The sequence below is a fragment of the Mus caroli genome, unplaced genomic scaffold (genome assembly GCF_978045245.1).
Source record: "Mus caroli unplaced genomic scaffold, Mus_caroli_1 scaffold_1, whole genome shotgun sequence".
Lineage (NCBI taxonomy): Eukaryota > Metazoa > Chordata > Mammalia > Rodentia > Muridae > Mus > Mus caroli.
This window is the reverse complement of record NW_028227256.1, coordinates 43,131,314-43,144,073: the sequence shown is the minus strand read 5'-3', so window position 1 is coordinate 43,144,073 and position 12,760 is coordinate 43,131,314. Positions and strand designations below refer to the sequence as shown.

Here is a 12,760-nt window from a genome sequence, read left to right as displayed (position 1 = left end):
ATTACCTACTCATACTTAGAAATCAATCTGTTAAGTCCATAGCATGGTTCAACAAATCTCTTACACAAAAGGCCATATGGTAAATAATTCCGCTTTGGGAGCCACAAGGTCTCTGTTCAGCTGCTCAGCTCTGATGTTATAACTCAAAAGCATCCATACACAACAGCAAAGTTAATGTAAAAAAAAATTTTATACCTAATTAAAGAAAGTTGGCTGAGGTCTTAAGTAAATTAAAGAAAGTTGGTGAGGTCTTAATGCAGCAATGAGGTGGGAAAGAGCAAAATCAGCCAAGGGAACTTGGCAAAATTAGGTGTTAACTTTCAACTCAAAACTTGCCTTTAAGGCAACACATACTCAAAGTAGAAAACACAGCAACTTACCTATGGATTTCTTTACACTAAGAAGATAATCTTCTCTTATCTCATCGGACAAGACCATGATGCTATTATTCAGGATTTTCAGATGCTGTGGAACCAATTGTAATACGTGCTCCAGCCAAGAGTCTTCCATTGGGGCCACGTGATCAGTATCAAGTCCATGGCGAATGTAGTAGTAATACCTCTGTGATAAGTGAGGAGGCAGAGATTTAGTACTGCAGTAAAGGAGAGTGGGGTCAGAACACAAAACCACAGGGGAAAATGCATCTGGGGAGAACAAAGTATCTATAAATAATACAAAGGGCTTTTGTGAAAGTCACATAAGCATTATTTAAGATTTCTTAAGTTTTTAAAATGCTATTTCCTGCAAGCAAAAGCAATTTTTCTTAGTTCACATCTATATCATAAGCATCAAAGTTACATCATCAAATAGATGATGTATGGAATAGAATACATGCTCAATTGCAGGTCGATGTTTGTAAATTTTTGGAACATATTATTAGTTCTGCACTTTTATGTTTGATGATCAGAGGTCAATCGTGAAAGCTGCATTCAAGTCAGTATCCTTTTACACTAAGTCTAGAAGCATACAACAGAACTGAATTGTGCTGGTTTGAATAGGAAAGGCATAGGCTCATATATTTGTGTGTTTAGTCCCCAGTTTGTGAACTGTTGGGAAGGACTGATTAAGAGATGTGGCTTGCTGAAGGAGGTATGTCACTAAAGTGGGCTTTGAGGTTTCAAAAACCATGCCAGGCCCAGAAGTAAAACACTGATTAAGACAGCCCATTTCTATCCTTTATTGTGCTATAAATATTATACATGTTAATTATCACTTTAAAATCTGATAATTCTCCAGCCTTCATAATTATTTACACAGCACTTGGGACAAAAGTTAAAGTTCAAAATATTTTCAAATTCACAATGCTTTTATTTTTTTGTATGTGTTTAGGTGTTTTGTCTGCATGTATGACTGTTCACAACATGCATGCATGTTGTCCATAGAATCCAAAAAAGGGTGTTAGACTCCGTGGGACTGGAGATGGTTATAAAGTGCCGTGTGAGGGCATGGGATTAAACCCGGGTTCCAGTACAACAGCCAGTTCTCTAAACCATCTCTCTAGCCTATGATGTTATAATTCTTAATGCATATATTTTAAAAAATGTTTATGCATTTGAAACACCAGAATTATTGCTTCTAAAATAAGTTAATGTGCTTTTTAGAATATCCATTATCATAACTCAGAAAAATTATCATAAAAGAATAATGTTGGGTAAGGATGTATATGACTGGGACAAACTTTAGGAAGGGATCAGGCAGGTTTGGAATTGCTTAACTGGGATCTTAGGTGGCAAGAGAAAGAATGTTTAATCTAATAGAATAATCTGATGCAACTCTCTGTTCATTACTGTACACACAAAGATACACAAGAAAGGACGGAATAATCTCAAGGACACGCAGTATTTTGAGTTCTTCCTTCTATTTGCAGTTCTATTGACAGAAGTGAGTTGTTACCGAGATGTCTTTCTCTCTTGCAGTAGTGGTTGCTTTTGGAATATCGCTCTCATCAATGACATCGGACTCTAAACCACCATCTTGTTGCCTAAGACAGTGATAAACAAAGATGAGTTAGAAAGGTACAAAGGCAGTTCAAACACAAAACATGGGTGTAAAAACATCAGGACTATTCTCTACTAAATCACCAGAAAAATAAATGGTTGGACATATTTGCTTCATGCCTCTTTCTCTACATGTGTGCAGAGACGACTGGACGTGCTTCATGGGAAGCATCCCCTGCAGTGGCCTTTGCTCGTTTGCTTTCACTACTAAAATACTGACTTCTCTCTACTTTGAAGTTGCAAAGCATATTCTTGTATTATCCCTAAAATATGTTGTTTATTAATCTGATTAAAATAAAATGACGATAGGAAATTCAAGGGCTGTTTTGCAGAAAATACAGTCACACTCTCTAAAGACCTTGTCTCAGATCTCTAGGGACATAAACATTGACTCCAAGCAACAAAGAAACTCATTTGTTCCTTTGCCTTTTTAAAGTTTATGTGCATAAAACTCCTGTGATTGATGTAATTTGGTTCAAAAGCTGTCCCAGACATAAACCACACTGACATTTCCTGGGGCTCCACTGTGCAGAAAGGCATAGTTTACAGCTCCAGCACAAATAACAGGTTGTGCTGGGCCAGCTCTCACTTCTGCATTGTGGTCCAGAACCCAGTGTCATCTGCTGATACAAATCAGTGGTACTGAATAAAAAACACCTGTCCCCCTTACTGATTGAGTAGCAGATGCTAAGATTTATTGAAAATGTTTCTAAGAAACCATACTAAAGTAGGAACCCAGGATATATCTCTCAACTTGTCTCTTCTAATTCCAAGAATCCAATATTCAGTGAACAGAATATTCAGTATGACAGAAAAGTCCATTTAATTTAAGAGATGATAGGTAATCAATAAATCTTTACCAAACAGAAGAATATGAATACAAAAGTAGTGGAGGATCCTCAAAATATTAAGTAGATAAGAAGACAAGAATTGATTATTCTAACCACAAATGTAATCTCATTATGCTGTTGCTTGCCCATAAAGGAACTAATAAAAATAATACTGTGTTTTCAGATCATCAAGTTGGGGTTCACATTGCACCACTCTAAATGCATGACTTCAATAAGTGGCATTTGTGGTTGTTTTAGTGCAGAAACCCCATCCTGCCAGCCTTCCTACATCATCAGCATCCACTTTTCATCCTGTGTGTGAATAATGACTAGAAGGGTGTAGTCACTAAGGCCGGAAAGGAAGAAAACCACTAGACTTGTAGAAACCACTATGGACTCTCTGAGAGAGTGTCAACATCCCATCCCCTCAGCTCTACAGACCCACAAGTCTATATTCTGCTCACCAGAAACTATAAGAGCTATTCACCACCAGTCAAGCCCTTAGTGGTTTTGCAAGCATTATTTCTAAGTCTCACATGTACTGTTGAAAGTCATAATTATCCCCACTTCACAGAAGAAGAAATTAAATGTCAGAGAGAAGAAATAGCCACCATCACCACCCCCCCGTTGGTCACACAGCTAATCACATATGGAAAGAGGGATCTGTGCATCCTTGTGAGTCTGAGCAGCCATGCTCTTTCCAGAAGAATGGCATTCATTCAGAACTGAAGCAATCAGAGTAGGAGATGCTTTCCCTAGTTAAAAAAAAAAATAGGGTAGCTCTCTCTCTCTCTCTCTCTCTCTCTCTCTCTCTCTCTCTCTCTGACTCTCTCATCTCCCTGACCCCTTTCTCCTTCTCTCCCCTTCTCCCTCCCTGCTCTCTATGTGTGCTTATGTGGCCGGGGCCTCAGGTCTTCACACTCAACTGAGGAAGAAGATAATTCTATAAGCCTGAATGAAATGAGGAACTCAGACTGAGACCCTATCTCAAACTGAAACCCAACATGAGTTCTTCTTTCTTTCCTTTTAAAATGAGGCCTAGAAATTAAAAGAAGATGCATCAAGGAAGCTCTTGTCAGCCGCCCCATGGTCTGGTATCTGTGGGGTTTGACTGGGGCCCTTCTGACTGACCAGTAACCATGGCACGAGGATCTAAACTGAGCAGGCAGGTTCACTTTCCAAAGAGCCCGACTCGCCTTGCTTCCCCCCTCGCCCCTCCCCCCTCACCTCTCCCGCCCCTCACCCCCTCGCCTCTCCAGGCCTTCACCTCTCCCTCCCCTCTCACACCTCTCACACCTCTCGCCCCACCTCGCCTCGCGCCTTGCACCTCGCGCCTCACACCTCGCGCACCCTGCCTCTCCCACCCCGCCTCACGCCTCGCGCCCCGCCTTGCTCCTCACACCTCTCACCCCACCTCGTGCCTTGCACCTCGCGCACCTTGCCTTGCCAGCCCTGCCTCTCCCACCCCGCCTCACGTCTCGCGCCCCGCCCCTCGCACCTCACGCCTCCCGCCTCGCGCCCAACCTCACGCCTCGCGCCCCCCCCCCCTCGCTCCTGGCGCCTCATGCCCCGCCTCGTGCACCTCGCGCCTCCCCGCCTCCGCGCCTTCCCCCTCCCATTCTCCCTTCTCCTCCCCCTCCCCCATGAAAATTCAGCCACTGAGAAACCAGTCACAGAAGGCAGACAACAGCTTAAAATGCTTCTGTCCTGTTACAGGAGAATGGCAAGCAACTGGCCTGGTGCCTCCAGAAAGGCTCTCACCCAGAGTCAACTGGTACCAAAGGTGGCAGAAAATGAGATTATCCTGATGGCTAATAACACAGAAAATTATACTGCTGAAAGGAAACGACACACACCCCGTAGGCAAAATTGTTCCAAACATGGATCAAGAAAAAATAAAAATATGACTAGATCAATATCAAGCAAATTAATTAAACTAGTAATTAATAATTTCAAAGAGAGAAAATTTCAGGTCCAGGTAGCCTCACTAATGGATTCAGTCAGGGAAGAAATCCAACTAATTCTACAGAAAAGTCTTCAGAAAACAGAGAAAAAAGGTCACAGTCCCAATTTATTTTATGAGGCTAGTAGAGACTGGATAACAGAGCTAGAGACATGATGCAGCAGGCCCAAACATTTCACCTTGCTTAAAAATCATCACAAAACAGCAAATTTCTCTCTACTCCAGCAGGACAAGATGCCAGAAGGAAAGGAAGAAGAGAGGAAGACCGAGCCTGGGACCTGATGCTATGAAGAATCTGAACACCCAAAGGGTTACACATCTTCTCTATGAACAAGGGCCTGGGAACTAGGGTGCTGGAAAGGATGTCCAGAGCAAATGAGGCTCCCTCCCACCCCCCTCACTTTGTTAGGTATCTCAACTGCATCTGCCTGCTGCAGGAACAGTATGTTCTGTAATCACCAGAGAATAAACCAGTTCCCTGAGCCATGGACTGTATGTAGTTAGTTCCCCACTGCTTCAGCCATAAAAAGGCAGACAAGCAGAGTCCATCCTCATGAACAGATCACCTGTGCTTCAAGAAGGCATCAATACAGCTCTGACTTTGGAAGAGGACAAGAAGGCTCAGCTGGCACTGGTTGGACACAATGTAGCCCTACCGAGCTGTTGTCCTTCCTGCCTGTCCTGTGTTGCAATGTTACTGGGGAGGGGGCTACTGCATCATCAAAGGCTGGGCAGGTGGTCCTCAGGAACACATGTAGGAACACTGTTGCTTTCGCATGTTAACTGGGAAGAGTAAAGAACTCTGGATAGGCTGGTGGAAGCTACTGGAACCAATTACAACAGAAATGGTGGGGAATCAATGGTCCAAATGTGTGACTTGCCCTGCCAAGCTGAAAAAAGCAAAGACCAAGGAACTTGCCACCAAACTAGGTTAAAGGTGCGCTACTGAGTTTTCTGTGCATAAATATAAATTTCAAATTGTCCTTCAATAAATGGGAAAATTATACTTTTTTTTAAATTGAAAAGAAAATATGTCGTCAAGGCAGAGCTAGCAAAAATACTGAGATTGTAGCTGTGCTTAAGTGGCTGGGGCCTCAGGTCTTCACACTCAACTGAGGAAGAAGATAATTCTATAAACCTGAATAAAATGAGGAACTCAGACTGAGACCCTATATCAAACTGAAACCCAACATGAGTTCTTCTTTCTTTCCTTTTTAAATGAGGCCTAGAAATTAAAAGAAGTTGAATCAAGGAAGCTCTTGTCAGCTGCCCCATGATCCAGTGTCTGTGGGGTTTGACTGGGGCCCTTCTGACTGACCAATCTGCACGGCATGAGGATCCAAGATAAGCAAACAGAATCACTTTCCAAAGAGCTGGCCAATAACACTGAGTCATCTACTCACTAAGTGCTGCTATTTTTATGCATTTAAATTGTTATATCTAATCCATCCAGGTAAAGGAGAAGAGGAAAGAGGAAGGAAAGAGGAGGGCTCAAAGAGTAGGAAGGAGCAAAACAAGATCCTATTTCTTGCCAGGTGTTATGGCACATGTCTACAGTACCAGCTATTACTGAGGCTGATGTAAAAATGACGCCAAGTTCTAAGCTATATAATAAAACACTATCTTGAAATAAAAAGTAAAAGAGGATTGTATTCATGCTTCAGCAATACAATGCAATACAGCATGATGCCTTGTGTTCAACCTGGTCCAGAAATAGGGGTGAGGAGCATTTCTTCCACAAAGGTGTAACTCTGGGCTCTTTCTCCCAAGGATCCGGTGTTGATTTGACACCAGCTTATCTGAATGAGATCATGCAAAGAAAACAACAGAAGTAATGCAAGTGCCCCAAGATGCTAATATTCTCATGGCATTGACAACAGCAAACTCAAAACCACTCTAGACTAGTTGCAATGACACACACCTGTGTTTCCTCTAGCACTTGAGGGACACAGGCAGGATTGTGAATTTGACTCTATCCAGGACTATATAGTAAGATCCTGGATGAAATCAATCAATCAATAAATCAATCAAACAAACAAACAAACAGAAAGCACATTCACATGCACTGTGAGAACACACACACCTCCACTTGCTCTTCATAAGCTCTTAGTACCCACGGTTCCCCTCAAGAGGTCCAGATAGAGAAATGGCCCATGGAAGAAGTAAGTGGCCTTCTCTGACTGAGCCACTTACCACAATAGGTCATGAGTCCTATGTGTTCCATGGGTAGTTGTTAGCACCCTGAGAGTCAGAATGAAGCAAGAAGGGGGCACCAAACAACCTCCACAAAGCTGTGTGAGAACAGGGCAAAGACTGGATCATCAGAGCCTCCACCCATCTCCATGGAGAGCTCTGAAACCCAGGCATGTTCACCCTTCCACATGAGGAGAACTTCAACATCACAAAAGTCATCATATCACCTGAACAGACAAATTGGGGGTGGGAGGCAACCAAATCCTCTCACAGCCACCATGATGACAGCCAGCACTCCAACCTAGTCCCTGCTCACTTGGCTGACATCACATAGTAGCACAGGCACCTTTTACTATTTAAAAGTGAGACATACTTAACCAGGGTAGACTCAAACTCTCCCATTCTCTATTCTTACACTAACCTCCCTGTAACAAGGCTTTGAGGCATGTCCTAGAGATGTACAGGGTGCTTATATTTTCAGTTATTACTTCCCAGTGGTTACTGAGGTAACATGCAGTTTAGCTTGCAGCACTCACATAATGAGTTTGACGAGGGTGCTTCTGAAATTCTCTCTCTCCTTTTGTGGAGATTTGACCTTTGCTCTGGAAGTTGATGGCACAGAACGTTTATCATCGATTTGGTACAGTCGTTTGCCTTTTTGCTGGAAGTGCTCCATGTAGTCAGCTTAAATTTAGAAAGCAACAATTGTTCGTGTAAAAGGTAAGTTAAAGCATGTACGTCCTTAGGAAAGATGCTGCCGCACCATCTAGAAAAATATTCCATACTTTACATTCTCATCTCAAAGAGTTCTAATGTATATTGTTTTACTACAAAAAAAAAAAATTAAATGCCTACTTTAAGTCACCATGATGGAATCCTCTAATTATTTTAAGAATATTGTTGAAGTGTGGAGGTGCTTTGATTAATATAATAAATATTTTTAGTTACACTTGTATTAGACTCACTTAAAAGGATTAAAATTTAGACTATGATAAAAACAAAGTTACACTATTCAAGAAAAATGTAAAAGATCCCTGGTTTCAAAAGCATGCATCTAATAAGTGCTTATACATTAGAATGTTTAAAGATGTCCATATGCATCTCTGGGTGCACACATGTGCAGAAGCTGGTCTCTGCTACCTGAAGCTCCTAAGTCAGGCTGGATGGCTAGCTAGCCAACGTCAGGAACCCCCTATCTCATGGCAGCACTGAGCCTGTAAGGGCACACAGCTACCGCTGGCCTCTTTTGTGGATGTGGAGAGGGAACTCAGGTCCATAGTCCTCATCTTTACTGACTGAATTATTAGCCTTTCAGGCCCGAGAGTAAAGTTGTTGTTTAGATGACTAATTTGGAAATATTATCCACAACTTAGGACATTCTCAGAAAAAAAGGTTTTGAAAGGGAAGGTCCATCAACTTTGTGAAGAGGGGTGGGCTCATAAGGTCCCACCCAGTGGTAGCCACCAGAAGTTACCTTTCCCAAGTTTGTGCAGGCAACCCTAAATAAATACAGAAGAAACTTGCTAGGAGAAAGGGGTTGGGGACCTGAGAGGGAGGGGGAAACAAAAAGATAATGGAAGAGAAGGAGAAGGAGAAGGAGAAGGAGAAGGAGAAGGAGAAGGAGAAGGAGAAGGAGAAGGAGAAGGAAGAAGGAGGAGGAGGAGGAGGAGGAAGAAGGAGGAGGAGGAGGAAGAGGAGGAGGAGAAGAAGAAGAAGAAGAAGAAGAAGAAGAAGAAGAAGAAGAAGAAGAAGAAGAAGAAGAAGAAGAAGAAGAAGATATTTGTGTGTGTGTATGTGTGTGTGTGTGTGTGTGGTTTGTATGTGTGTGTGTCTATGTATGTGCTCATACAGGTGAAATGATGAGAGAATAAACTAGAGTTAAAAAATACTTTTTTTTTTTTTCACAAAAAGCCTTGACTGGCCTCAAATAACTAGAAACTGGAAACAATTGTTTAATGATAGGAAACGTATAGAAGAAAATTTTCTATATGATGTATCCTGCTTGGACTTTGTAATTTATAGCTTTATTAACTATCCATGATTTTGGCTAAATAAATAAATAAATAAATAAATAAATAAATAAATAAAATAAAATAAAGTTCTTACCAAACGACTGCTCATTTTTAAGAGGATAGGGTTCTAGAATTGGGTTTTCCTGTTTCATATTTAAATGGAGTGATGGAGCTGTCTGCTGCCACTGGGGCTTGACTCCTGTCTAAAATAGAAAATTTAAGTAATGTTAGTAAGTAATATAGAAAATGCTTCACTTACTACATGAGTACTTATAAGGGTGGCTCATCTTCCTAAGCACATCAGGACCTCTGTGAAGACACAACCATCATCAGCAGATCTTCTTTTGCCTAGACATTATCAGGAAATCGTCACAAAAGCCCCAATGGTACTTGATTATGAGTGTCTACTACCTAAACCTAGAGAGTCTATTCCATATCATCTGTTCACTCCAATGTCAGCCACTGTCTACAAGATCTCTTTCAACTTGTTTTTATCTGATGGATAGCAGCATGACATTCTACATATCAATACAAACCAATGGGCTACTTGCATACGTTGTGCATTATCTAATCTAGGCTAAACAAATCTCCTTGAAAACGTCTTGTTTATGGTGAAAGTTTTTTTTAATTAGGTATTTATTTCATTTACATTTCCAATGCTATCCTAAAAGTACCCCACCCACTCCCTCTTCTTGACCCTGGTGTTCCCCTGTACTGAAGCTGATAAAGTTTGCACAACCAATGGGCCTCTCTTTCCACTAATGGCCGACTAGGCCATCTTCTCATACATATGCAGTTAGAGACACGAGCTCTGGGGGGTACTGGGTAGTTCATATTGTTGTTCCACCTATAGGGTTGCAGATCCCTTTAGCTCCTTGGTTACTTTCTCTAGCTCCTCTATTGGGGGCCCTGTGATCCATCCACTAGCTGACTGTGGGCATCCACTTCTGTGTTTGCTAGGCCCCGGCATAGTCTCACAAGAGACAGCTATATCTGGGTCCTTTCAGCAAAATCTTGCTAGTGTATGCAATGGTGTCAGCATTTGGAGGCTGATTATGGAATGGATCCCCAGATGTGTCAGTCTCTAGATGGTCCATCCTTTTGTCTCAGCTCCAAACTTTGTCTCTGTAACTCCTTCCATGGGTGTTTTGTTCCCAATTCTAAGAAGGGGCAAAGTGTCCATACTTTGGTCTTCGTTCTTCTTGAGTTTCATGAGTTTCACAAATTGTATCTTGTATCTTGGGTATTCTAAGTTTCTGGACTAATATCCACTTATCAGTGAGTACATATTGTGTAAGTTCTTTTGTGATTGGGTTATCTCACTCAGGATAATGCCCTCCAGGTCCATCCATTTGCCTAGGAATTTCATAAATTCATTCTTTTTAATAGCTGAGTAGTACTCCATTGTGTAAATGTACCACATTTTTTGTATCCATTCCTCTGTTAAGGGGCATCTGGGTTCTTTCCAGCTTCTGGCTATTATAAATAAGGCTGCTATGAACATAGTGGAGCATGTGTCCTTCTTCCGGTTGGAACATCTCCTGGATATATGCCCAGGAGAGTTATTGCGGGATCCTCCAGAAGTACTATGTCCAATTTTCTGAGGCCTGCTAGCTTTCTGAAATGTGCATTGCGTTCCTGTTCTTTGTGGTTGCCCTACTGACAAGAGCAGGCTGGGATCCCTCTGCCTACCCAGCTGTAACCTAGTGCCCCATCCCCTGCATCCTCAGTAAAGGAAACAGGAATTCATCGGTTTCTTCTAAGTTGTCAAGTCCATCATCACACAGTCATTCATGATGATCTCTAGCCATCTTTTAAGTCCTGTGGTGCTAGGTTGTGGCATCTCCTCTTTCATTTGGAATCTTTTCTTTTTCCTAGCTTTACTAAGTTTTGCTTTTGTTTGGGGGGGTTGTTTTGTTGTTGTTGTTTTGTTTCATTTTTTGTTTGCTTTTTTTGTTGTTGTTTTGTTTGTTTTTCAGATCCACCAAGGATAATTTTTCAGTGTCCATTCCCTTTGGTGGCTCTCTCTTCTTTCCTAGCCTCCTTGGGGTCCTACTTGTTGAAATGTAGTTGGGTTTAACCGCAGCCTTCCTTCTACTTTGTCATTGACTGCTCTATGACATTTCTCAGTGCTTAGTCAGCACATTCAGGAGTATTATCTTCCCAATTTCATTTAGTTTTTAAATTTCCTTCTCAACTTTTCCTTTATTTGTAATTCAAAAGCCATTTGTTTAATCACAATGATTTATATAATTTGCTAAGATTTTCTTATGGTTTTTTCAGTTCTGTTTCACCATGGCAAGAAGAAAATATGCCACATAACATCATGTTAAAAAAAAAAAAAACTGGTCTTTACTGAAACTCTATCTAAATTTAAATCCCAGAAGCTACAGGAAGGTAATTTGATGGTATTGAATTCAGGATAGCTATGAAAGAGAATCAACATTAACTAGTCCAGTGCTTCAGTAACTGAAATGCCCACTGTCTTTCCCATAGGACACTGATCATTCAAGGACCCACAAGATCCTTTGTAGAATGGCCTTTTAGCACTGTAAGGTTCATCATCACAGAGATAATCAATACTCCCATTTTCAGAGTCTGAGACTCAGAGAAGGAAATGACTTCCCAAAGATCATAGAGCTCTGTTCTGAGCCATTATTTCCTGACAGTGATCTTCCTGCTAATCCATCTTGCTAAATGTCTTTGTTTATCATTGAATATTCTATAAATGATAAGAAATTATGGGTACAATGATATATATAAGAATTTCTCTATCAGAAAAGAATCCAGTCAAGTCACAAAACCAGAGATTTGGTATTTTGTTTTAAGTTTGGAACCAATAAACCTTTGAAAACTGCTGAGGTGGAAATTTCTGGATATGTCAGGTGATACAGACTCACGTGGTGTTTTGCCGAGGCAAGTCCTGTGGTAGGACATGTGATGTTTGGAGAGAATATAAATAAGATTCAATGGCAGGTAATGATGTTTGCATAGCTAGCTTTGCACCACTTCCTTGGTCTTACATCTTCACTGATCTTCCATTCATTGAAAGAGGCACAGCTGAGAACTTCTCCTGGCCTCCTGGCTGATTCTGGTCATCCTGCTGACTGGTGTCCATTCAACAGAGGTCTGGCAGTTTCTTTGGATCCTGCCATTGCTACTGATTCCTGTTTGGTATTCTGTCACTACTGAACTGGACCGCTAGTACCCTGACAAATGGAGATTGGGATGACCCCAAAGAACTACGTCTAAACAGATCCACAAACCCCTGTCCTATTTACCATCTTTTCTCCCCTGCCTTTGGACGGTGGACTGGAAGGAGAATCAAAGCATTTGAGAACCCTTATTAAAAGTAAGTTTAAAAAAAAATTAAGCCTACAAATGGTAACATTTTAGAAATTATATAGGTAAATTACCGAAGTTAACTGTGGTAGGACTGTTGTTGGCAGCTTGTCCTTTTCTTTGCTAGATAGTTTATCCTGCATAAATTACATGAAAGAAGAGAAAAGCATTAACACAAATTTTATATTGTGCAGTGGATTTTCTCATACACACTTTGTGAGGCAGCCAGCAATCTGGCACCTGGCTGGGGCGCACTCTCCCCCCTTTTGTGTTGCTAACCAGATGATGATCCTCTAGCACCTTTTACTGGTGTTCCATGGTGGCTTTCCTCAAGTGCCACCAAGTGCCAAGTGCTGGAGAGACAGAGGTTTCCTTTCAGGATTTCAGTATCCCAAAAGATGGCACCACCTCAGCAACACAGTC

General features: G+C 41.4%; 1 protein-coding gene across 1 annotated transcript in view; it reads right to left on the bottom strand.

Moving 5' to 3' along the window:
• LOC110287785 (dynein axonemal heavy chain 7) overlaps window positions 1-12,760 on the bottom strand; it is a 280,721-nt gene that overhangs the window by 259,754 nt on the left and 8,207 nt on the right. The window contains exons 3-7 of the mRNA XM_085832216.1: window positions 12,412-12,474; window positions 9,090-9,198; window positions 7,520-7,667; window positions 1,894-1,981; window positions 381-561 (exon numbers count right to left, since the gene is read on the bottom strand). Of these exons, the coding sequence (XP_085688342.1) occupies window positions 381-561; window positions 1,894-1,981; window positions 7,520-7,667; window positions 9,090-9,198; window positions 12,412-12,474 (589 nt within the window). The remainder of the gene's footprint in view (window positions 1-380; window positions 562-1,893; window positions 1,982-7,519; window positions 7,668-9,089; window positions 9,199-12,411; window positions 12,475-12,760) is intronic.